This window comes from Typha angustifolia, chromosome 14 (genome assembly GCF_048772165.1).
Source record: "Typha angustifolia cultivar Huaian chromosome 14, ASM4877216v1, whole genome shotgun sequence".
NCBI lineage: Eukaryota > Viridiplantae > Streptophyta > Magnoliopsida > Poales > Typhaceae > Typha > Typha angustifolia.
In genome coordinates, this window is record NC_133252.1 from 10,536,640 (window position 1) to 10,561,989 (window position 25,350).

The 25,350-nt window shown below is 35.8% G+C and overlaps 2 protein-coding genes across 2 annotated transcripts; one reads left to right on the forward strand and one right to left on the reverse strand.

Annotated features, from left to right (window-relative positions):
* The first annotated feature begins 527 nt into the window (after positions 1–527).
* Positions 528–8,469, forward strand: LOC140775934 (tryptophan--tRNA ligase, cytoplasmic). Its single transcript, XM_073119432.1, has 12 exons — positions 528–1,060; positions 1,170–1,289; positions 1,483–1,668; positions 2,360–2,411; positions 2,539–2,604; positions 2,732–2,818; positions 4,384–4,476; positions 5,162–5,242; positions 6,708–6,779; positions 7,246–7,314; positions 7,423–7,533; positions 8,236–8,469. The coding sequence occupies exons 1-12, from the start codon at positions 804–806 to the stop codon at positions 8,284–8,286; spliced, it is 1,245 nt and encodes a 414-aa protein (XP_072975533.1). The 5' UTR covers positions 528–803; the 3' UTR covers positions 8,287–8,469.
* A 763-nt stretch (positions 8,470–9,232) lies between these two features.
* On the reverse strand, positions 9,233–23,386 carry LOC140775653 (acyl-CoA-binding domain-containing protein 6). The gene is made up of 18 exons (XM_073119040.1): positions 23,050–23,386; positions 22,680–22,750; positions 20,322–20,385; positions 20,177–20,248; positions 19,368–19,571; positions 19,176–19,253; positions 18,760–18,870; positions 18,590–18,656; positions 18,443–18,504; positions 17,807–17,946; positions 16,878–17,004; positions 16,665–16,779; positions 15,166–15,254; positions 12,523–12,606; positions 12,256–12,444; positions 11,590–11,745; positions 11,073–11,132; positions 9,233–9,789 (listed from the first exon to the last, which is right to left on the reverse strand). Exons 1-18 carry the CDS (start codon positions 23,212–23,214, stop codon positions 9,604–9,606), a joined length of 2,040 nt encoding a protein of 679 aa, XP_072975141.1. The 5' UTR covers positions 23,215–23,386; the 3' UTR covers positions 9,233–9,603.
* Between the last annotated feature and the right edge of the window lie 1,964 nt (positions 23,387–25,350).

Here is a 25,350-nt window from a genome sequence, read left to right on the forward strand (position 1 = left end):
TGTAACCAAACATTCCCTAAATAAGATTAGAAACACTGTTGAATCTTATTCTACATGTAAGCCCATTATGATTTTATCTTTAATATGACTAAAATTATTTCACATATCTCGTCAAAAATTCTCTCTCCTATCTAGTAATAACAATATGATCGAAATTGAGTGGAAATTTCATTTGGGTGAGAAAGTGAGTGAGCTAAACCAATGTTTTCCCCTATTTGAAATGAGTTTAAGAAGCCCAAAGTGACAACCAATTTTACCATTGATAAGGCCAAGCTAAATTTATTGCCCACCAACAAATATACATTATGTATCTACTCTTAGAGTAAGCCTTTCTATTTTGGTGTAATAACTAAACAGTATCTTATCTTATTTTAATATAATAATTTATCATTATTTTTTATTTTATTTTATATAAGTTTTAAAACGTAGAATTCTTAGCTCCCACTCCTACTCTTTTTTTCTTCTCTTATTACGATTCAAGAAGAAAAAGAAAAGGTTTAATTAGAGCGTCGCACAGACTCACTCACAGAGTCACAGCGGACAAAAAGGCTTATAAGTTCACAAAACCCCCCACCTTAATCTTCCCCTCTCCTTCATCCTTGCGTTTCCCGTCGCCTTTCTCGCCTCTCTCTCGAAGGCAGGGGAGTCGGGATCCCCGCCCGCCGGACCTCTTCTCCTTTTAGATTCATAGTCGTATCGTTCTTTCCTCTTACCCGCAGCCTATAGTTCCTCTTTTCTTTGATTAGCTTTTTGAGACTTTGAGCGAGACCTTCGGAGGAGACTGCGGGGAATCCTCCAGAAAGATGGAACCGGATGCTCTCTCTCCAATGGCGGACGCCGACCAGAAGAACGCAAGCGAAGGCAATCGCATCGAAGAGGAGGAGCAGGTGGTCAACCCATGGGAAGTCTCCGCGAAAGGGGGCGGCAAGATCGACTACGACAAGCTCGTGGATAAGTTTGGATGCCAACTTCTGAACCCCGACCTCGTCGGCCGTATCGAGCGTCTCACTGGCCGCCGTGCTCATTCATTCCTCCGCCGTGGCGTCTTCTTCGCCCACAGGTTTCGCCTTTTTTTTTTCCTTTTTCCTTCTTCTTCTTGGAAGTTCCGTTCATTTCCTCGTCTCCTGATCTGGATAGTTATGAATTGTTAAGTTGTTTTCGTTTTCTAGGGATTTGAATGAGATACTTGATGTGTTCGAGAAGGGAGAGAAGTTTTACTTATATACAGGGAGGGGCCCGTCGTCGGAAGCGCTGCATTTGGGACATTTGGTCCCCTTCATGTTCACCAAGTTAGTAGTGATCTGGATCCTCTTTGAGTCCTTTTATTTTGTTATATTGCTGATGCAAAAAAAAAAAAAAAACTTTTTCCCTTTCTTTTTTGTTCCTTTTTTTCTGGTTTCTTTTGAGGTTCGACTTAGGTATTTTCTAGATGGATCCTTGGAGTATTGCTAGTAATTAATCATCTTTTGCCACTCCTTTTAGATATTTGCAGGATGCTTTCAAGGTGCCTCTTGTGATACAGCTAACTGATGATGAGAAGTGCATGTGGAAGAACTTATCAGTAGAAGAAAGTAAAAGGCTTGCCCGTGAGAATGCGAAAGACATAATTGCATGTGGATTTGACATTGAAAGAACTTTCATTTTCTCTGATTTTAGTTATGTTGGTGGGTAAGGTCCAGTTTTCAGTATATTCTTTGTACTTGATATAATGCATATTTAATGTGCAAATCTTCAAATCCTCAGCATTCAACTTTTTCGAAGATTTGACAGTACTATATCTCTTGAAGTATATGTTATGCCTTGCACAAATTATCTCCTCCTTGCAAGTGGACATTAGGAGCATGTCTTCTGAATTTATTTAGCAGTTAACTGTGCTTGCCTTCCATTGTGGTTGGCTTTGTAATCATATTCTGGATATGCAGTAAATTGATGACCTTGTTACCTGCTCATCATTGGTTCATCTTTTAACTATAGCTTTTGGATTTCATATAGTGATCTGAAGAAAGTGAAAATTAAAGGGAGATGGTATCATTTAGGGCATGGAATACTTCATGGTTAAAGATATCAAAAATGCTAAGTCATTATGGTCCTTTTCCGGGTGAATGGGGCACCACTAAAGCATATATGTCATTCTCTTTTAGCTCACAAGTTCCATTCTCTTATTCCCTTATGGTCTGAAGATTTGCTTCTCACAAGATTGAGCTCCACATTTTGCAAGTTCCAAGTTTTTTTTTTTCTGTGAACATTTTCTTATAATTGATGTTACTGGTTTTTTTTTTCTGTACATTCCTAATAATTGATATTACTGCACTAAATGGTATGATATCCTAATATCTTTCATCTTTCCCCTTTTTCTCAGTGCCTTCTATGAAAATATGGTTAGAGTTGCGAAGTGTGTCACTTTCAATAAGGTGATCACTGTAAATTCTTTTAAATAGATTCTGTCTTCTGTATTATAAGCCTTCTCTTATTATAGCAGGCTCCATTAGTCATCTGGCATACACATTTTTGTTACTATCTCTTACTTTTGGATGACAGGTTGTAGGAATATTTGGATTCACACCTGAAGACCATATTGGGAAAATTAGCTTCCCTCCTGTTCAGGTCTAATATTCATCACTGCTTTGTCATGTTTACTGCACATGTGCTTCTTCTATGGAACTTTAAATACTAAGGTTAATTTGGAAGTTCAGATAATAAGTTAATAACTTGACCTTCACATTTTCTGCAGGCTGTTCCTTCATTCCCTAGTTCATTTCCACATCTCTTCCCTCGCAAGGACAATCTTCGGTGTTTGATACCATGCGCTATTGACCAGGTAATATATTTTCATTTTTCACTATCAAATTTCTGATTTGTGATATTTTGCTCACAATATGAATGTTTTTGTTTTGAATGGCTACTTCTTTTTCCTAGAGCATGGACTTCATGAGGAATTTGTCTTCCCTTAAATAGTGAGCAATGATGAGCTGTTTTGTTATACACATGGAGCATATGTTAATTTTCTGATGCTAGTTGGTTCCATCTTGGAGACTTCTTAGTCTTCTTACATGGATATTTACTTCATACATAACTATTAAGAACTTTTATATGAAACAATAGTTGCAACATTTTGGGTGAACTTATGAAGCTTAATATTCAAAAGAAGTCTTAATGCTAGATTTTACGTGGTTGGTCGAGGTTCAAAGTGAGGGATACATCGTTAGAGGATCACTAATACTGACACATGAGTACAACTTTATGGGGGACACATATAAGTATGTAAGAAAATGCCCCTTCTTCATCCCTCACACATGACAACACACTACCTTTAGGGTCACCATCATCGCCACAACTGCCTCCAATTCCATGGTATACTTCTCTCCCATCTCCTTTTATTCCCTTCTCTCACTGACTTGCTCTCTTTCCATTTCCCCTTCTAGCATCACTGTCAACAACATCACCATCTCTAGCTTCACCACAACATTTTTCATTTCCTCCCTCTTCACCCACCTCCCTTCCTTGTCTCCCGATCTTTTATCTTTATATCCGTACCGCTCTTCCTCCAATTCGTAGCTATTAGAAGCCTCCATCACCATCTCCTCCACTACCATTAGCATTACTATTCTCATCATTAGATTGTCATCACCGTATCTTTAACTTAGTTGACAATAAACTTCTTAATGTTTCTATGTATAACAATTTTAGTTTCAGTGAGTTAATTCTGCAATTCACAATCGAAATTCTTGTAGAATCTTATTCTTTCTTCATTATAACTTCTTGCTTGAGCCTTTTGATGTACCTTAGAATTGTTTTGGAAGCTTCTGAGGCTGAATTAGACTTGAAGTTCAATTAATTTGTTCATACTGACATTGGATGCTGACTTATCTTTTGATTCTTTTTTTTTCCTTTTCTTTTCTCTAAACATGTGTATTTCATCTTCTTGTTGGGTAATAGTTCTCTTATCATCTTTGCTAGATACAAATTAAACATTCACTTAAAAGTACTCACATGATTAATGCAACAATTTTTCCTAGATAAGGAAGTTATAAACCACTGAGCATAGAAAAGAAAATAAGTATCTTCATGCTAGATAGTAATAGTCACTAGTTAGGGCCTGTTATAGAGAAAGTTCATCTCAAATGAAGTTATTAAGAGCATATCAACAGTACTTTTGGTCCCTTGGTTTCATCTAGCAGGACTAGAGCTTTACTTGCCATTTAAATATATATATATATATATATATTATCTTCTACTTGCTAATATTCTGTGTTTCAATGGTTTTGTCTCAGTGACCAACTCCTTTTATTCAGTTTTCCTTGTGCTAATCTTTTATAAATGATATACTTTGGTTTTTCTTGCCAAATTCAGTAATTCTATTATAAATCTTCATTCATTATTCAGGATCCTTATTTCAGAATGACTCGAGATGTTGCTCCAAGGATAGGCTATCAAAAACCAGCATTAATTGAATCAATATTTTTCCCTGCTCTTCAGGTATGTTAATTCTATAAATTGAAGAAAGACCAAACCAATTGTGTATACTGTAGGGCTCCCTCAATGTAACAATTACAGAGGGAGCGAGGAAAAAGAATAGTCTCACCAAAAAGTTCATTTGGTAGATGTTGCATTCTTGTTCTTGTTTCCATTGGCAAATACATAAACCAGTGCAGCTTACCAAATTAAACACAAATATACCAGATTTTCATATGCAATTATGTTGAACCCGTGATTAATTAAATGTCAGTTTTTTTTTCCTCCCTCTTGTTCTCCACTGTTATGTTAATCATCATTCAGATGTTCTCGTTTAAATGGGGTTGGTTGTTGGCGTTGGATGGATAATTGTTTTTCCTAAGACTGGCTATCAAATTAAGTGATCATTGTGTCTCTGGAAAAGTATTAACACGTGAATTTATCTAATTGGCTGATACTAAACGTACTCCATGGTTAGTGAGATTCATTTTATGGGTCGCAAATTAACATATCCAAGGATTCCAAGCAATCAATAATCATACAACAAACCTTCATCTAGTAGTTTGAACAAGTTTAAGTAAAGATGGTATTTTGCATGGCCCCATTTAATGAGCGATGTTCTTATTCTTTGTTTTTGGTTTTATATAGTTTGATTTAGCTACATGATTCTCATATGGCTAGTTCATTTTCTGATTTTGGATGTATACAGGGGGAAACAGGGAAGATGTCAGCTAGTGACCCAAATTCTGCTATATATGTGACAGATTCCTCTAAAGACATAAAGAACAAGGTTTTTCTTCTATAATGCTCAAATTATTGTTTAATATATTCCTTTCACTCGAACTAATTTTGTTTACTTGGCGAGGTTGGTTGTATAATGCAAGGTTCCAAAAATTGGTATCGGGATCGAGATTGGTCGTCTGGAAAAACGATACGTATTGGCTGTATCGGCCGTATCGGCCGCCTGTATCGGCCGTATCAGCCGCCTGTATCGGATCGAACTATTTTAATTAAATAAAATTCTAAATATTATTAAAAATGTTGAGAAATTTCTAAAAATTTAGAAAAATTATAAGAAAATAAGAAATAATAATTACTCACATATAAAGCCTAAAAAGTAAAAATCTCTCTTCATCCCTCTCTTCTTTCCTAACCCTCTAACTGTTAGTCTGAAGTATCCATTCTCTTCCATATTCTATTCTTTTTTCTATCTTTCTCTCTCTCTTTCTCACCCTCTTTTTTTTTTATCTTTCCCTCTCACTCACTCTTTCTTCCTTTTTCCCTTTCTCTCTCTCTCTCTCTCTCACCCTCTTTTTTTTTAATCTTTCCCTCTCCCTCACTCTCTCTTCCTTTTTCCCTCTCTCTCTCTCTAACAGCTGCAGTCGTCTGTACAGGCCGAAACCAATTGACAGCTGGTTTTGGCCCGATCCGTTTTGGCCGATCCCACTCGAGATCGGCCGAAACTGGAAACTATGGTATTATGTACATTCTCTTCAATTCATTTTTCAAATTGTCTCCATTCTTACTGTAAGAATAATTTGTTCTCTCTTTATTGAGCTCTTAATCAAGAAAAAAGATCCATGGTAGTCCCAATTTACTGTATATTTTTCTTTCATATCACATTTTAAATTGGACTAGATTATGGCTTACTAAGACAAATCTTATCTCAAAAACTTCTGTGCAAAACTTTATGCACCAGCTTGGACCTCTTCTACTGTGGCAGTTCATCAACTGTAGATGATTTCTTCGACTTAAATTCAATCACTTTATCTACTAAAATCATGAGTTGGCATTTTCTGTTGCATATATGCTCTTTCCCATATTCTTGGTGGGTAGTAGATAAAATAATCATATTTTTATTGATTACTGTTCTGAAGTTTAGTGCTGCTCTATTTGAGCTTGAAGCATCAATAAGGATAGGTGCAACTCATATTAACAATTGTTTTAGGATTGCTTTTGGGGGATAATCAGGTTGATCGGTTGGGATGCTTGGAGTTCCTGAAAGTTGTATATTGTGTTGAAGCTGATCTACTGTTGGTTGGATTGTAGTTCAGTTGCCTTTAGTCTATGTTAGGTTTCATCATGAATAGAAAATTTGGGTCCTAGATTTTCCAACCAAACATAGTATTATTGTCTGAAATGGAGCCAATTTAACCTGTTTGTGTTTTCTAAGTGCATGAATGTACTGATGTACAAGTTCTTGAAAGTTAAATTGCTGTTCTTACATATCTTCATGCTTTATTAATTCTTTTTAGGTGAACAAGTATGCTTTCTCTGGCGGCCAGGACTCAATAGAAAACCACAGGAAATATGGAGCAAATCTGGAGGTGCGTGTCTCCTCTTTGGTTGTCTTTGCTTCACCCTAGATGAAACCAAATGTATTGGAATAATCCTAGTTTATCATTCCTCATTTCCTTGTGTATTCCTTCTAAAGTGCAACCTTTATGCAATCTGTCATTACTAAGCATGCAGATCACTAAATGTTGTCTCGATGTGATTATTTTTGGTTAAGCTCTTTTACATACACTGTGACCTTGACAAATCAAAGTTTTGTATCTTTAGATACATGATCAATTTCAAAGATGGTGTCTGGTAATCACTACGATAATAGATGGATCATAAATCATGAAAAAATTGGCATTATATCTAGCATGACTATGGTAGTATTTTCATTCCTGAGTTATTAATGTTTACATCATTGTTGTTATCTGTGAAAAGCAAGGATAGTTTGTAAGGATTCTCATATGTATCACCTAGAGGCAATTTGATTCTCCGGTTTATGAATATATTCAGGTGGATATTCCTTTCAAGTACCTTAGTTTCTTTCTTGAGGATGATGAAGAGCTTGACCACATCAGAAAGGTACTCTCTACAGATTAATAAATTCAGTCTATTTACTTCTAGTAGAAGTTCCTTCTAATTCACAATCCTGATCTTTTTCACTTTCAAAATCATTGTTAAATTTTCCAGGAGTATGGATCTGGACGGATGTTAACAGGTGAAGTCAAAAAGCGTCTTATTGAAATCCTCTCTGAAATGGTCGAGAGACATCGCAGCGCTCGGGCTGCAGTTACGGATGAGGTGAGCAACTAATACATCTACAACCTAGCCTTTTGACTAATTTATTTGATTCTGTTCAGCCAGATTTGTGGTTTGACTGCACAACAGGTGCAACCCTCTGCTTGGAAACGGCCAAAACTGGCTATGTTGGACCTTATCAATGGCTTGAAGGCTTATATACTTATACACACTTTTTTCCAACCTCAGTATCAGAGGGAGAAAAGTTCCTTTCCTCTCACTGTTTAGGGGATTCATATCTAGATGCTTTCATGCGGAAGGCCAACCTCTTGTCCAGATTGCATAGCGAGCAGAGGGCGCTATGGTATATTTAGATTTCATAACATGGATGCCCTTGTCTAGAAATGCCCACCAAAATATCATATCTAGATCTTTCTGCTCCTGTGGCATCTCTTATGAAAGAAAAACCCATAGGAAATTGGATAAGCAATTATTACCTTTTAGAACTTATATGGTGCTCTCGGCAATATGATAAAAGCTAAAACAAAGAAAGGTATCAGTTTTATCTTCTCAAGTAAACATAAGGGAATAATCAAATATTTGGATTCCCTTGTCTTTTGGGTGGTTATTTATGTTTTTGGGGTGTTTATCTAATTATGTCATCTGAGTAATTGATGGTTTCTGCTACAACTATGAATTTAGAAAGTATAAAATTTCATTTTAGAAGCATTTGTATTAATTTCAAAGTTTTTATATTTCTTTCAGATGGTGGATGCGTTCATGGCAGTGAGACCTCTTCCTCATATGTTTGGCTAGTAATTCTGACAGAGGACCCCAGTGACCGACACCTTTAAGGATATTTATAATATATCAGCAGAGGCTATTCTTTTTTTTGAGGAAAAAAAAATCGTTTTTATTGACTGCCACTTGTTAAAGCAGATGCATAAGGAACTTGCTTCAAAACATATAATTGCTAAAATTATCTTTGTTGCGTGTGCAGATGTGTAATCAAGACTTGACACTATAACAAAATTGGTTTTCTTTGCGTAGTTAAATTGGTTTTCTTTGCGTAGTTAAATTGGTTTGATCATATGATTGTGTTACGATATTACTTGACACTGATGCGTCTATCTCTGGGTCTATTCATTTTTGTTGAATAACTTTATATCTTGGAGCTAGAGGATATACCTGAGAGCTGGAGAAAATATTATTCGCTATCACTTAATCTTTTGGCTTACTGGTGGCCCAGAGATGAAGATTAATCGATCAATCAAAAGGTGTCATATTGAATCACTTTATACCGTCCGATTTTTCATTTATCATAAAATTAAAGCCATCTAGATTGAAACAATAGTCAAAATCTGACATTATATCTACAATCAGATAGTATCAATAAATAAATTAATACTGTTGAATCGATTGGTTCCCCGATAGCTGACACCAAATAGTTGGGACTAGCAGCGTTGTACATCAAGATGCAAAGAGAGTACTGGGTTTTAATAAAGCTGGGCTGCAACCTTTCTGTCAGGAAAAAGAAAAATCAAGATCCATTGCAAATCTAGGGTTAAATAATCATCAGGTGAATCCCCTCAAGAATGACCATATCACCAATTAAATTACATATAAAAAAGGGTAACACTCGTTACATTAAAAAAAAAAAAGGATGGGAATAAGTAGGCAGATTAATCTGCAAATCTCACGGTACCTGGATGTGGTTAACGGCGTACTGGCTCTGGATATCGCATTAACACATCTTGACTAATTATAGAAGCAAGAAGAGAGAAAGTAGTCCACTTTCTAAAGAATATCTATCAGTAAACAAATTCCAGAAGATTTCTGATAGTAAACAAATAATACAATAATACGCTTGTAAGACAAATCACTCAAATGAAAAAAAGGGAAAAGGATTTGCCCTCATAAGGCTAACATATATAGGGGAGAGGCGGAGAGAGGACAGGTGTCTAAGAATTTCTATGAGAACTGCATATTTGATCTCTTCTACACTGTGACCACTTATTGTTATGACCTCAATTAACACCACCAGGAAAACTATAGAAAAAGATTGATGACACCAAGTGAGGAGAATGACATTGACTGATTGATCTGTATGAATCAACTGCTGCTCTCACAAAATCATTGCGAGTCAGACCTGTCAGGAGGGGTTCCAGCAAGCCAACCCCACATACCACCAGAACTCTGCCTCTGCTTCGCGCTCAGTGCTGCTTGCTCAGAAGCAGCTTTCTGCCGTTGGAGCAGCTCGACCTCCTTCTCCAGTGTCTCCAGTGTCTGAAGCTTTTGCCGTAGCTCCGCCACATCAACCTAAGCGAACAAATATTCAAGTTAGATTAACTGCACACGATCATTGATATTGTTTATCACATCTACACAAGTCATGAATATTTAAATTTTGGCGTTTTCTCCATTCTGCAATGAATTTAAAAGATCAATGTATGTGCTTCCAGAATGTCTAGACCTTATTGAATGCCAGGAAATCTGCTAGTTTTAGCTAAGAATAAAAGATAAACAATTGGCGTTTAAGAGGAGATTCAAGCTGGTTTTCTCATATAGATCCTAGTTTCCAGTTTCAGAACGTGGACAATAGTTCTAACAACTATGCGGAAAATACTAGACATATTCAAATTAATTGAACATGCATTTTGAAGCTACATTTCATTTACACTGTAATTGTAAAAAGAGGTTTCAGGTAATAAATCTTGATTGAAGCCACTGAGAAATAAATCGCCTATTTACCATGCAAGCATTTGCAACCAGATAACCATAAAAAATGGAAATATATAGGTGTTATTTGGTTCTGAGATTTGCATCCTGGGGATAGAGATATGATATAAATCCTCATTGGGATAGTGTTCCTCAATAATGGTCCGAGGATAGTCCATCCTAGATCTTGTGGAATTCAAATTTCTGATCTTACAGCTAGTATCACTGGTTGTTTTTGTTCTTTCAACAATGTCCCAGAAATATCTCTTATAATCATAGTGGAATAGAGAACGTTATTGGTGGAATTAGTCTTTTTATTCCCATATTTAATAGGGTATAACTGGCCCTTAATTAAGCCCACTAATCATAATCACTACTTCATGTGTCTTATCAGAAAATGTTGAGAAATTAAAAGGCATAAAAGCACAAAATATATCATCTGAAGTTATTAAAAGTAAGCAAATTAAGAGGTCATATGATAATTGCATCTGCTATTCAAATTCAATTCCATATTGACAAATAGAACTGAGTGATTACTAAAGAACTATATTGCACGAATAAATCAGCAGAAAGTTCAGAATATGTATGCATGAATAAAATGAGCACCAATGGGCTTTGCTAGGTTGATGTGTGATTTTCGCCAAGTAAATAAATGACCAGATCTATCATGTGTAGGGCTTAATAGCCATCTCAACATCAGCCAAGGAACATCAGGCTACAAGTTTTTAGGCCAAGGTTGTTTTTGACTCAAGCATGATATTTCTGGAATATTTTTAGGCTCAGTCATGTAGATGACTCAGAGCATCAAATTGTGCAATACGGATTTATGCATCAAACCGTAGATGAGAAGCAACAGATAAAGGTCATTGATTTTATGTGCATACCTCAAGTTTGAAACACCTTGACTGTTCAGCGGCAAGTTGACCACGAACAGATTGAAGTTCCTACATAATTACAACAGAAGAACACTTAAAGCCACTAAAAGAAAAAGTTCTTTCTGTGGAGTGTGTGTTGGTTCCAGCCTTCCCTGGTTTACACTTTACACTATAAGCAATAATTTAGAACAAGAAAAGAAAGCCAAGTATATAGAATTAGACTTGATCCAATAAGTAGTTTATAAGATACAAATCTTACGGAAGCTACATTGATATATGATAAAAGACAAGGACACTAGTTTAGAAGCTGGTAATTCATGACGTTGCTGCATTATAGTCATAATTTCAGATACCACATCTTGAATTGTTTTCACATCAACCAAGCCTAACTACAATGAAGCAAACATAATTAAGTGGTGTTTCAGCCAATCAAGAATGTCTCCTAAGAACTTCCAAAATTCTAAAAGAGAAAAAGCAAAAGCCTGATATTTCACAAAGTCAAAGACAAAAGCATCATAAAGCTTGCCTTCGTGAGCTCGGCATTTCTATTTTCCGCTTCTGCAAGCTCTTGCTTAAGCTGGAGAGTCTGCAGTTGTTCCTTGATAACTGCTGCTTCTAACTCCTCTTTCTCGGTCTTGAGAGCTGCTACAAGTCGTTCTCTTGCTTCCTCACTTCTCATATTCTGAGAGTTACAGTAAAGCGTGTAAAGTGTAGAAAGTCTCACAGTAAAATCTATACCTAATCAATTAATTAATACTAACAAATATACCATGCTATATGCTTAAAATCTGTCTCTGACAGTTTTACACCATAAAGGCTTTCAAAATTAAGTGCATTTAGTCTGAATTGTTGCCAACTTCTTGGTAATTGGCACTTAATCTAAAAGTAAGTTCAAACTGCTACATGAGTATGTGTATATATAGAGACCTAGAATACAAACTTTGTGGGAAATCTTGAGAAAAGATTTAACACATTATAGCCATTTAGTACACCCACAGGAGTTACCAAAACCTCGTACCAAGTACTTTTTCACTTGACCTAGAATTTTAGCTTTTTAGATTTACAATCTCGAGGCACAACCAATGGCCAAAATTTCTTACAACTTTCCTATATTTTGACTATATATATATATATATGTGTGTATCAAGCTATTTGTTCAGCAAGCTGAGATAATTTTTTTGCAGGAAGTTACCACAAATTCGGAGTCAACGTTGTCCATCACAATCTCTCTAATTTTTCCATCTTGAGGAGCTTCAATCTCAGGTGCCACATCCCTGCTAGCATTTGTTGTAGGAAGTAGTGCAGCAACACTGTCTGCCACAGATTCCTCTATCATCTTGGACTGCACGTCTGATTTGTGGCTTGGTTTAAGAACATAGACCTAACCATCAGGAAAGGTCAGAAAAGTAGATAAAAGTAATTAACAAAGTAAATTTACACAAAGGCCATAGTTAGTTACCTCATTGCTGTAACGCCCATTATATCCTCCAAATGACACAAGAAAATCTTCGCCACCGTAGGTGCTAAGAACTAAACTCAAGCCCTAGAGCACAATTTCTGAGTCAGTTAGCAAAAGAATCTGTCTGAACAGGTGATTTTGTTAAGTTATGAGAGAATAAACTCAAATTAAGGGTCTGCACTCTTCAATTCTCCAAGATGGTAAAACTGTTCTTGATAGAACACATTACTACTCTAGGACCTCCAAATTGACTAGTGCTAAATTTCAAGACATGTTTAAACTATGGTATGAAATTTTATCTGAAAACAAGACGTTTTGCCGAAACTGCTTCCCGAAACTAGCATCCAACCGAAACAACTCTAATAACAATTTTTTAATGTCTGTTTTAAACACTAAGCTGGATTCGACTTGAATCCAACTTGTACCTAACTCAATGTCAATCCCGTTGCTTAAATGCTATTAGATTTTGTGTTATGCATTGAAAAATGAGATTAAAAAGACTTTATCAAAAGAAGTTCGAAACTAATACGACGGAACTAGAACAGAAACTGTCGAAAACATTTTGCCTTTTAACCAAAAGCCGAAACCAAAACTGAAACTGAAATTTCGAACTATGGTTTAAACAATGACAAGATAGAGAAAAATGACAAACACAATTAACAAGATTCCATATTCCCACATGATAAATTGGAGAAGAAGCGAGCATAAAATTTGAGACTCATCGGCTATCCAATCTAAATAATTTTCAGAAGATGGAATAGAAAAAGTAAATCCTACTGAATTAATGCAAGTGAGAAATAACATGATGAAGGTGGCATTGAAGAAATCACTCCATAGAAGTTTACTGCTTTTGGTTTTCCTAATGGTGTATACCATGGTTCCTACTTTCGTCCGATCCCGAGTGGGATCGGCCGAAATGGATCAGGATCGGCCATATCCAGGCTATTGATTGGTTTTGGTCCGGCCGATACCCAATTTGTTTCGGGTTGGGATCAGCCGTATTAGCTGATCCCACATGAGACGAGCGTGGATAAGAGAGAAAGAAAGGGGAAAGAGAGAGAGAGAAAGAGAGGGAGCAAGAGAGAGAAAGAGAAGGGGGAAGAGAGAGAGGGAAAGAGAGAAAGAGAGAGAAAGAGATGGAGCAAAAGAGAGGAAAAGAAAAACAAAGAGTTTGTGGGTTTCAACAGTAAGAGAGAGAGGGAAGAAGAGAGAGGGGGAAGAGGAGAGAGACGTGGAGAAAAAATAAAATTAAAAAACTATGTTAAAGAGAAAAAGAGGTGGTAGTCAATAAGGGAGAGGGAGAGTTTTTTTAAGGGAATTGTTTTTAATTTGTGTGGGAGAAAGAGAGTGAGTAGTAGAAAGGGGGAGAATAAAAATTGAGAAAATAATATTTATTTGTTAGGTTTTAGACTTTATATATGATTAATTTATATTTATATCTTATTATGATTTTTCTGAAAAAATTAAGAATTTTCTTTATTTTAAAAATTATTTTAAAATACAGTCCGATACTGCCGATATGGCCGATATGTATCGTTTTTTAGCCGATTCCGATCCCGATTCCGATACTTGGAACCTTGGTATGTACTTCACTAAAAGTCTAGATGCTATGTATACTTCACTAAAAGTCTAGAAGCATTGTATACTTCACTAGAAGTCTAGAAGCATAGCATCGAATATCACAAATATGTAGACATGGACACTTATACTCTAGGTCTTAATTGGGCTGTGGGAAGGAGGAATACCAAAATAGACTTGGCAACTGGCATGAGCTAACCAGAAATAGTTGGGTTTACAGGAATTAATCTTCAAGATGATTCTAGGTTATATATCCTTATTAAAAATGGATCAGATTAATATTGTTATCCCAAAACTAGTGGTCATGCAGGGAGCCAGGGACAACTAACTAGGACAACTTTTGTAGCTAAGACCGATATTTTGGGTTACAGAGACAACCAACTTATCAGGAATTTTCCCCATAACTTAATGGAGTAAAAGCTGACTTTGATTATTTCCCGAAAGTTGGTGGGTCAGTTTTAGACCCACATACATTTTATGAGCAAGTCAAGGTATAGTACTGTCATTTTGTCAAAACCTAACTGGTTGTTACTTGTACCAAAGTTTGGTTTCTTCGTGATCCACTCTGACCAATCTTGCCACCCTATCGGGAAAAGAGACCTTATAACTACCTATGAATCATTTTGCGATATATCCATCAAAAAACATTCCAAGGACAGAAGCAGCAGGCTATTATTTTTAAACCACCCATGCTAGAACTTCAGCACCCAGAAGACACTGAACATAGTTTGGTGCATCTTCGAGAAGCGATAATACATTTAATCTGCATTATTGCAAATTATTATTAGGTTTCTTTCAGCATTTCATTAGTTCTTCCAATCTATTTCCCCCTACTGTTCACCAATAAAGTTGATTACATCTTTGAAAGGGTACTGTCCATATAGAAGTACAAAATCTGGAGCCTGGACTCATAATTTCTGCAGTTGCATATCTTACAAAAAAATTAATCTGATCCCACGATACGTGAAAAAAGAATTTATTATGCTTTGATAAGAATACCACAAAGATGCAAACTTAAATATCACATATATTATCATGAAGCAAAATGCAGTATATAAAACACACCTCACTCGCAAGGGGCACACGTCCTTGAACTGTGGTAACAACTGACCATACCAGCGTAGACATGTTAAGTACAAGAGTTTCAGAGACTCCTGCAACGAACTATGCATAAGTGCCAGCAGCATCATGCAAAAGAAAAGCAAACCAGGATAATGCCAATAGGATAAACGGAAAGAAAGAAACTAGGGTAACACATACTAGGAGCACAAGGTGGAGCCACTCAGCCAAGTTGTCAGAAAGTAGGGCCTTAAGTTTTGTTATTCTATAGTCTCTATGATATAGGCATCCTCACCAAAAACATGTTGTCCATCTATGATTGAGGTTAGACTCCACTCATCCACAACTCTAACCATTCTACTTCCATATTTTCTTAATGTAATAGATAACAAATTATTTTCTTTTTCATTTTATATTTTTTTCAATCCATTCTGCCAGATTATGTTGATCCCCCTCTTTATCAATGTGCCTACAGTCCCTAAAATTGTTTTTATATTCAAAGCCAGTAACATGAGATCCCCTTCTCTTCTGAACATTTTCATATGGAAGAAACCTTGAGCCAGGTTCCGATATGCAGAATCCCTCCTATAGTCAGTGCCTCTGAGTGGCAAAGATGTAGCACATTCCATTAGTGAAGAAATAAAAGTGTAAACTCTTACAAGGATTTATTTTGGCATTCTTGACAAAAGTTTTATGCTATCTATCACACTACTATGTAACACCTCCTTTTTCAAGCTCCGAAAAGACTGCTGAAGGACATAATGTTAGTAGGCACAGGTAGAGGTAGCCCCTAACATCTAATTTAAAAATGTCCTCCATCTACTCCTTTATTTATAAGATCATATGAATATAAAGAGTGGTTTTAAGTTTCAACCAAAGCCAGGACATTTTGCCAAATCATTTCCCGTTTCAGTCCTATTAGATCTGAAACTGCTCCCTGAAACTAGCATCCAACCGAAACTACCCTAATAATCCTAAGTTGAATTTGACTTAAATCCAACTTGTATCTAACTCAATATCGAACTCATTCTTAAATGCTATTAGATTTTGTATGATGTATTGAAAAATAAGATAAAGAAGACTATTTATTTTGTATGATGTATTGAAAAAAAGAAAAAGAAGACTATTTATCAAAAGAAGTCTGAAACCGATACAACGAAACCAAAAGTGAAACTGACCGAAATATTTTCGCTTTTTAACCAAGCCAAAACCGAAAGCAAAACTTCAAACAATGAAATATACAGCAATACAATACGATATCCTTTATCTTCTCATGAGCAACCATTTTTTCCTTGACATCATTTTGATTAATCAACAACCAGAACAACCAAGCTTCTAGCCCCAATTATTTTAGTGAAATTATGCATACTACAAATTAAAGGATTAAATTTAAGAAATGTGGAGAAAGAACCACGCGAAGAGAAGATAATGGATCTAAAACAATATAAGCCCCTATATGAGAACTTATTTATTATATATGTATGAAGAAGTCTTCAAAATCATACCACTCTTATTATTTCCACCACCAACAATGAACCAGTTGTCTCCAACAGTTACACCTGCATGCCCAGCTCGGGGTTCCGGAGTTAAACCCTGCTGATTAGGTCTCGACCACTCCATCTGTAGGAAAAAAAAAACAGACATGAACAATCAGACAATGGTTGAAAGATTTGCACAATGCTTCCATCTTAGCATTATAAGAGGATAGTAGTCCTCACAGTTTGCAAGTCAAGGACATGTAGATCATTGAAGCATGTAGCATGAGATCCTCCACCAAAAATCAAAAGATACCGTTCTGCATGGCAAGCGGCAGCATGGTCTGACCTTGGAGAAGGAGGTGTTCCTCTAAAAGTAACAAAGAAAATTTTCAATAATTAGGTTAGGTTGCCCAATATTATAATCATATAAATGTGTCCGAATGTACAATTTAGTAGAATTAGGTCCAAATAGGCTGGGAATGCTACCTACTGTAACACGTGGAAAATTTCCTGAAATTATTTTTAGTTTAAAGATCAGCATATAAACAGTTTGTATACTTCAGTCTTTTTGTTAACACATTACATTTAATTTCATGTATTAAGATGCTGCATTATACATGCAAATGAGAAATCAATTTAAGCACAAAAAGAAAAAGGATCCTTCCCTCTTTCCTTTATACCAGAGACTAAGAAACCATGTTTTCTTGTCTACTCAAAATGTTTTGACATAATGTGCAAAAGAGGATATTCATCTGAAATTTGTTAAGGTAGATCCAATTCTAGTGAGAAAATGAATTGAGAATTAAGGGTTGTTGATATATTAGAAATGATTAAATCAAAAAGGATACAGAAGATACTTCAGGGGTGACATCCGAGAAAGAAAACACAATGCAGAATTAGAAAGCTAATACAATTATTTACTCAAGCCTCAAAGATGACAAAAAAAAGAAACATGAATTTTCTACCAGGTACCACCTGAATCATAAAGCATAATGAAAATGCTATTGAATTGTAAAAATGTGGAATTCAATGTGCATTCTTTAAGCTGACATTTATCATTTTGTGCATAGCCAATTCAATGAAACAATTAAAATAACTATCTGTACCATAATAATCACCAAGGAGAAAAATTTCAGAGAATACCAAGTTCAGAAATATCTACAACTTACATAGCATCAATATCGTCCCAAGTCATGGTTTCCAGGTCAAGAATGTGCAAATCATTCAAAAGAGATCTCTTTGCATCTTCACCGCCAAACATGACTAAGGTTGTTCCAACAAGAGTCACTGACTGGCCTCCACGTGAGATCTATAGAAGAAACCAATTAAATGAATCAACTACTTCTCAGATCTAATTATGTCAGATAACTAGAACTTAATAAAACTAGGAAAAACTGATCCCAGCTATTTTTTTTCCCCACTCTCATTGAATTACATGTAAAATACTATAGAAGAAACCTTAAATGAATCAATTACTTCTCTGATCTAATTTATCTCCATATTAAAGTCAGATAGCTGAAACTTAATAAGACCAGGAAAAACAGATCCCAGCTTTTTTTTTTTTTGCTGACTCTCATTGAATTACATGTAAAATTCATCAATTATCTATTGCAATAGTACACAGTGGCTCTTCATTAGAAACACTATGTTGATGAACTCACATCAGTTAATTCACTATTAGGCATAAGAAAGATGCTTCTCCACAGATCTAAGCGCATGGGATTGTAAAAGAAAGTGTAGCTCACAATGTCAAAATGGAGCATTTTGATGCTTTTATACTACAAATATAGATCAATAATGATTACCGGGGGTTTCCCATAAGTCTTTAAGTTTGACCAGGTACAAGTTTGTGGATCAAATTCCTTTGCTGGCATATAAAGACTAAAATATGATCAGTGCAATGTGGGTGAGTATAAAAATAGCCAGATAGAATCATATGAAATTATTTGAACCTGTAACAGTCTCAGAAGGATCTTTGGTGTGCCCAGCAATAGATATAATTTTGTTTCCCCATGCAATCTGCAAGAAAATCATTGCCACCGAGAGCAAGGTTTCTATTAGTTTTAACAATATGTACACTTTTTAGAAAATCAAACTACACATACAGAATTCCCCAAATTACCAAAGAATGACCAGCGCAAGGAGCAACTGGCACTGTGTTCACTGATTCTGGAGATCCTGTTTGTGTTTTAGCCTCTATCTTCGACCAAGTCAAACTCTTCAAATCCAAAACCTTTGCTCAAGAGTTTAAAAAAAATAAAATTAGAAAGCCAGCTTATCTAAAGTTAATACTAATATTAATCGGCATAAATAAGACTATGGGGCACCAAATAGTGATGCTAGGTAAGCATTTGCTAGAGATAGTTTTAATAACCGATACATGGAAATTGAAAGTGAATAACAAAACCATACAAACAACTCATGTTCCAGACACCTTAACTGTCACATGGCCACACTACTGAAAAGTTAAAGAGATGATTATTTAAATTATGCTGATTGACACGAGAGGAAAATGAGCTTATCAATTCTGTCAGGTACCTGAAGATCACTAAGATAACGGCCATTATGGTTTCCACCAAAAACGTACATTTTATCTTGCACTATAGCTGCTCCATGCTGCATAAAATAAAATATTTAAATCTGATGTTAGTCTGTCAAATAACTAACAAAGAACATTCTCAATAGTCAATCCTACAAATAGAAGGCAGTTGCAGAAAATCGATTGTGTACCTCATAGCGGGGTTTTGGAGGCTGCCCTGTCACTGGAGGTGCAGTCCATTGATCATAAATACCAATTGAACCAAGACCTTCCATTATAACATCCTTGTCCTGGGTTTCAAGCACACTTCCATTTTCTGCAGAAATTGTCTTAGGCTCCAGAAAAGGGATCCCATTTGGACTAGCTGACTCAGCGGCTGATTCCAGCTTAGGCTTCTACAGAAAATAAGAAAAGTGATAAAGATCATCTCACATGGACCTAGATTACTATCTAGGAAAATTGGATACTACCATAAACACAGCCAAATTTAGCAATTAATGATCTTTTGCACCAAATGATATTCCTCTCAAGCATTGACTAATCTTGCCGCACCTTGTGACACTCCATGCTAGTAAGTGAATGCCTATCAGCAGCACACCCTCACCAGATAAGCACATGTTCCTCAATAAGTGCAAGCCCAATTGACAAAGGTTCACACAGGTCAGATCAACTAATGACACTCAATATAGGTGGTTATTTACAAATTCCCTTTTATTGCCACCAAAAGATCTCAACAGTAACATCGCCAATAAGCATGGGCCATCCATGATTCTAGTAATATCAAGCAAATCTAGAAATCATCACTAGGAGAAGAAAATTATGACAACAAAAGGCTTGAAAATCTTAACAAAAGAAATGCAACTGCAACGAGTTGTTTACTTGTTTACCACTATAAAGAAGACCAAGGGGAAAGAAAAGCATATATTTATCGCTAGCGAGATCTAATCATTTATACGAACCAACGATAACCAACTAAAAGTATTATCCTCAATATACTTACATGCATCTCAACATCTACAATAGGTTCTATTGTGAACTCAGGGACTCTGGAATACCAACCAGGATCTTCCTCCTGTCAAGAAAAATAAAGAATAAGGTATGCACAATAACATATACAACCAAAAATATAAGGTATTTCCAAGTACCTCCAAAATTTTCACAAAAAGACGCATTGCTTCTGCTGACGCCATGTTTCCAAGCCCATGCCAGCTGAAAGTATAATTTCATAAATGATGAACATAATTAGCCAACAGGACTGCACATTAAACTATACATTGATAAAAGTACTCTACGGATAAGTTAAAAAATGTTTCGCTAGTAGATTTTGATGTGAGATGTTTATTCAAGGCTGCAGACTATTGTCACTTTAAAAAAAAAAACAATATACCAAATTTGTATGATTAGTTAGTCAGACGGTAGATAGAGAGAGCATAGATCCCAAGCATCTATCTAGGTGCAAGGTGAACCAAAGTTTAGAAGCCTTAAAAGTTAAGAGTTTTTTTTCAAGGCTAGATGTGTACCTACTGACAGCATAAACAGAAATAGAGTATTCATTAAGTTACTTTTTATAAAGATTAAATTATCTCCAGTGACTTATAATAAGATTTGCAATCACTTGAGTATAAGAATAACATGGAAGTTGATGCTTACAAGTGTAATTGAACCAAATGTCTATGCTTTAGACTGTGACAAGCCTGGCAACCCAATAGAGTAGTATTCTATTCTATGAATGTATTCACTAGCAAAACCTGATTAATCTAACGAAAGGAACAAATGAAAAGTTCCAGAATCACAAATACAGAAAATGGTAAAAGAAATCTGTTGGCAACTCAATAAATCCTTACTAAACTCTTCTTTTCATGCAGTTCAAATAAACCAAAGCTACTCGAACAGCAATAATGTCTTACTCCATGAGGATTATGCTAGTTCTGAGTGGCATAAACTACATGTAAAGAAAATTTCTCTTGCCAAATAAGCAACTAACAGGGTAAAAGCCCCTACAAGGCCCTCAGTCTTACCAGCATGAGAAAAAAGGAAACACAAAGATTCCTCTTCACGCAAAAGGATCAAAATGCTTCATCAAAAAATGAGGAAAGCCCACTATGTGCATATTTCCAAACTTAACATATATTCTTTCCATACTTCTCGTTCACTCAATGTGAGTAATGGCATGATCCTTCTGAAGTTTAATAATTGGATCTTCATAAGCTCCTCCACTCTCTCTTAACAATCTCAATAAAGATGTAAGGACGTCGAGGTAAATATAAGTTATTAGTAGCTACACTGCTAAGCTAGTAGTATACTTACTTACTGGTCATGCAAAAGTGGGATATGCAAGTAATCCAATTGTCACACTAAGATCCTTCTCAAGTCAGAAACTAGGTTCAACTAGGAAAAAGATGCTAAGCTCTAGGGCCACAATGTACTGCCTTCAATGACTAAAGTCCTTAAATAATAAATGCTCTTTTCCAACCACCCCACCCCACCCCACCCCCCCCCCCAATAGGCTTGTTCATTGCACGTTAACTATGATAATAGTTCCTGATATCAAATTGTAAAACTGTAACATATGCTCCTTCATTTATTTTTCAGGTTTCACAAGTCAAGCAAAGGTTTGTGACTTGCTATCTGTTGCATATGCACTAGTGAATTAATAAGGGTGACATCCCCACACAAGAATTAGTTTACTCGGTTGTAAAGCAGAAAACTCTAACTTTCTGGGACATTTGGCATACTAATGTACATGAGAAGAAGTCATGGATAACTATCACGAGACCACTAATTTGACAAATTCCACAAGGATATGTTAATTGAGCAATTCGGTGAGTTTTATTACTTCATATTAATTACTGGGTACATTTCACGATATACCATTTGATACATTTACATATATATTGATTTATACTAACAATATATCTATTTCATATATAATAGTTTGACATATTTTATTGTTGGACTGCATACACACCCATATATGTGTCTTCATACTACCTATGTATTATGCAGTGAGGTGACTATCCTCATACCTCAGGCATTTTTCTGAAACATTGAATTACCTAAAGATGTGCAGATATATCAAACAATCCTCTTCACATTGTAATATAAAATAAAATTAAAGATCAAATATATCTTATTACTTGATGTAATGCACAAATAAAATTTCATACTTCTTTGCCACTGGATAATGAAATTCCTTTCTAAGTATACCATAGCAGATCTTTTTAATCAAATCAAATGTTGGTAAAACATTACAAGCATTGACTTCCTGATAACCAGTAATTACCTCATTCCTACTTAGTAAATTTGGAACCCGTGGAAAGCAGGAAAGGATATTAAATGTGGGTTCTTATATAATCAAAGAGGAACAAAGTCAAAACAGTCAATGCACTATCGTTGCACATGAAACAAAATCCCTGTTTTAACGACCGACTTGTTCTCAAAATTCTAACAAAAAAAAGAAAATTGCATGTGAAACAACATTGGCGGACATTAAAAGTACCAACCTTGTCCATTTGCTATGCTCCACAGGGTTCCACGCTCTCGGTTTCGGACCAGTACAAGGTCCTACCGTAGCCTGCATCCAATCATCAAATTTAGTGAAATTAAGTGAAAATTCGCACCAACTAAACAAGTGCCAACCACAACGTCTATCTAATTTCGAATAACTCCTTGATCTGCCTCAAAAAATTTCAACAACAATCCCAAATCAAAATTTCACTCCAGATCTACATCAAATCCAAACAAAACAACAAATCCCAAACACGGATGTCAAGCCAACGGATGAATAACAACAGAGCGGCCCAGATCAACGAAAAGAAATCGAAAAAAAAATTTTCAAAAAAAAAATGATCACCAAAATTTACAGGATCTCACCTGCTGGTAGAGGCCATAGAGCAAGAGTGCGACATCGTTCTGGAACCTGGAGATCGCACCGGAGGAGGCGGCGGAGCTGGGAGATCCGCCGAATCCGGCGTAGGCGGCGGCGGCGTAGAACCTCTCAGGGTAAGCGAGGCTGGAGCTCGCCCTCGCCGTCGCCATTTCTCCCCAAGAGAAGCGACAGATCGAGGTGTTGAAAGTCGAAGGAGATCTATAAAACAAGGTTCCAATCGAGATCTGGAGTTCGTCTCGAGTTTCGAGGGGATTTCTTCTCCTCCGCTTCGCTTCGCGGGGGTTGCAAGAGGATCTATCTCGCGTACTCGGAATCGAAATGGGGACAAGCTAAAGAAGTGGGGGAAGGCGTTGGATAACACGTGGCGAAACAGCGATTTCTTACATTATTCCTGAGGAACAGCTGACGCGAAATAGGAGGGGATCCGGTGTTCTTATGGGAATACGGTGCAGCAATGGCGAGGCGGGGCCCCGGTAGATTTAATCGGCCCCACATGTAATCGAAGCAGTGATCAAGCTCAAATAGGAGGTCTTTAGTAAGCATTATTAAAATACCAGTATCATATCGGACTACGTGGTCAAATCGGTGAACAAACCATTTGGCGGTTTGATTTGGCTAAAGAACCAAACAACAAGAATTGATAGATGTACCAAAAACCATTTTAGCCGTTACATGAAAAATTACATAATAATCTTTAATATTTAATTATCCTGTTTTTATTCTAGTGTATTTTAGTCCTGAAGTTAGATTTTTAAATAAAATAATTCTATTTTTTTATTAAAAAAAAAATAGAAGGTAAACTTAAGATTGTAATTCATAAGTTGCATCATTTGATATATTTAAATGTCAATATTAGTTTAAAAAATGCTAGGTAATAGTAGACATTCAATTATATATTTTTTGAGATTTTTTTTTTCAATTATTCAGTACTATCTATATAGTTTTCAAATAGTTTTGCATAGTTATATTGGTTGAAAATTTAATCAAATGATTTGATCTCTAATTGTGTCGCCATTAGATCTAGTTCGGATAACTAATAATATATTTGCCGGTTGAAATGTGTGTTTCATTGTCACCAATTTTAATATCATAGGTCATAATTGAAATAAAACCCTAGCAATAATAAGAAAGAAAATTAACTAGATAATTTTTTATTACATAATTATAATGATTAAGTAGCATATTTAATACCCAGGAAAAGATAAAATACTTACCTAGTGTTGTTTGTTCTAGTGCAATGATAGATTTCATCGCAAGCTGACTTTCTATTGCCCTACTTTATTAAATTTTTTAATATTATAAAAGTAGAGGAAATATGGATACCGTAGGATATTAGGTAACATGTCTCGAGTACCACCCATGATGTGATCTAGGCCTAACTGGGTCACCTTACAATGGGGATTATGTTCGCTGGTTTAAACGTATTTATTGTAGTATTAGTTATTTAGGATTTTTAATTAATTTTTGACATCATGCTCGAGTAGTTGAACGCTCGGCCAACGATGTTCGAATGATGGAATAGAAGATCAGCATTTTTGTTGAGGTGTTCAAGCACTTGGTTAATGATGTTCGAACGCTACAGTTTGATAATAGTAGAATATTCAGGCGTTCGAACTCTCCGATCCAAAAGCAATCTTCATCCAACGGTATTCATACGTTATCCAGTGGTGTTTAAACACTTGAATTCGAGATAGCTTGTCTAATGATGTTCGAATGCTTGATGTTGAGTTCATTTTGTATTAGGATTAATTTGAATTTTGGTTATGCTTTAAATATATGAAAAGCAACCATTTGGGATTATTGAAAACTATTGACAATTTCTACCTTCTTTTACCTCTAGCCTCCTTTTCATCTTTTCCAATATTCTCATTCATTCCAATCTGATTTCATCAAACCAATGCCATTCCTTTCATTCTTGACTATCAATCCTCATAATCTAGCAACACTGGCCATCTTGTCCCCACTCCCTCAAACTCTAGTTGCCGACTAGCTCCTCCCTACTCATTCATTGATTCCTTATTTTTTAAAGTCAACAATCTTCTTCCTCTTCTTTCTTTCTAAATCACAAATTTACCACATATCATCGTCATCTTTATTATTTCTTCAACTCCTATTTTCTATATCTCACTATCTCCGTTGACTCCACCACCGTCACCTCAAATAAACCACTTTAACCAATACATTATAATTGATATCAAAGCTCAAGTACCCCATATGCCAGTACACAATAATCCAATACCTATTTAGCTTACTCAATCAGACCCATATATGTGCTTCTAAGTTTG

Excerpts from the sequence above, each read along its gene's own strand:
- LOC140775653 (XM_073119040.1), bottom strand. The coding sequence starts at position 23,214 with ATGGCGACGGCGAGGGCGAGCTCCAGCCTCGCTTACCCTGAGAGGTTC. Across the intron at positions 22,751-23,049 it reads TCTATGGCCTCTACCAGCAG|GCTACGGTAGGACCTTGTAC; the intron begins GTGAGATCCTGT and ends GATTGGATGCAG. Across the intron at positions 20,386-22,679 it reads GAGCATAGCAAATGGACAAG|CTGGCATGGGCTTGGAAACA; the intron begins GTTGGTACTTTT and ends TTATACTTTCAG.
- LOC140775934 (XM_073119432.1), top strand. The coding sequence starts at position 804 with ATGGAACCGGATGCTCTCTCTCCAATGGCGGACGCCGACCAGAAGAAC. Across the intron at positions 1,669-2,359 it reads GATTTTAGTTATGTTGGTGG|TGCCTTCTATGAAAATATGG; the intron begins GTAAGGTCCAGT and ends CCTTTTTCTCAG. Across the intron at positions 4,477-5,161 it reads TATTTTTCCCTGCTCTTCAG|GGGGAAACAGGGAAGATGTC; the intron begins GTATGTTAATTC and ends GGATGTATACAG.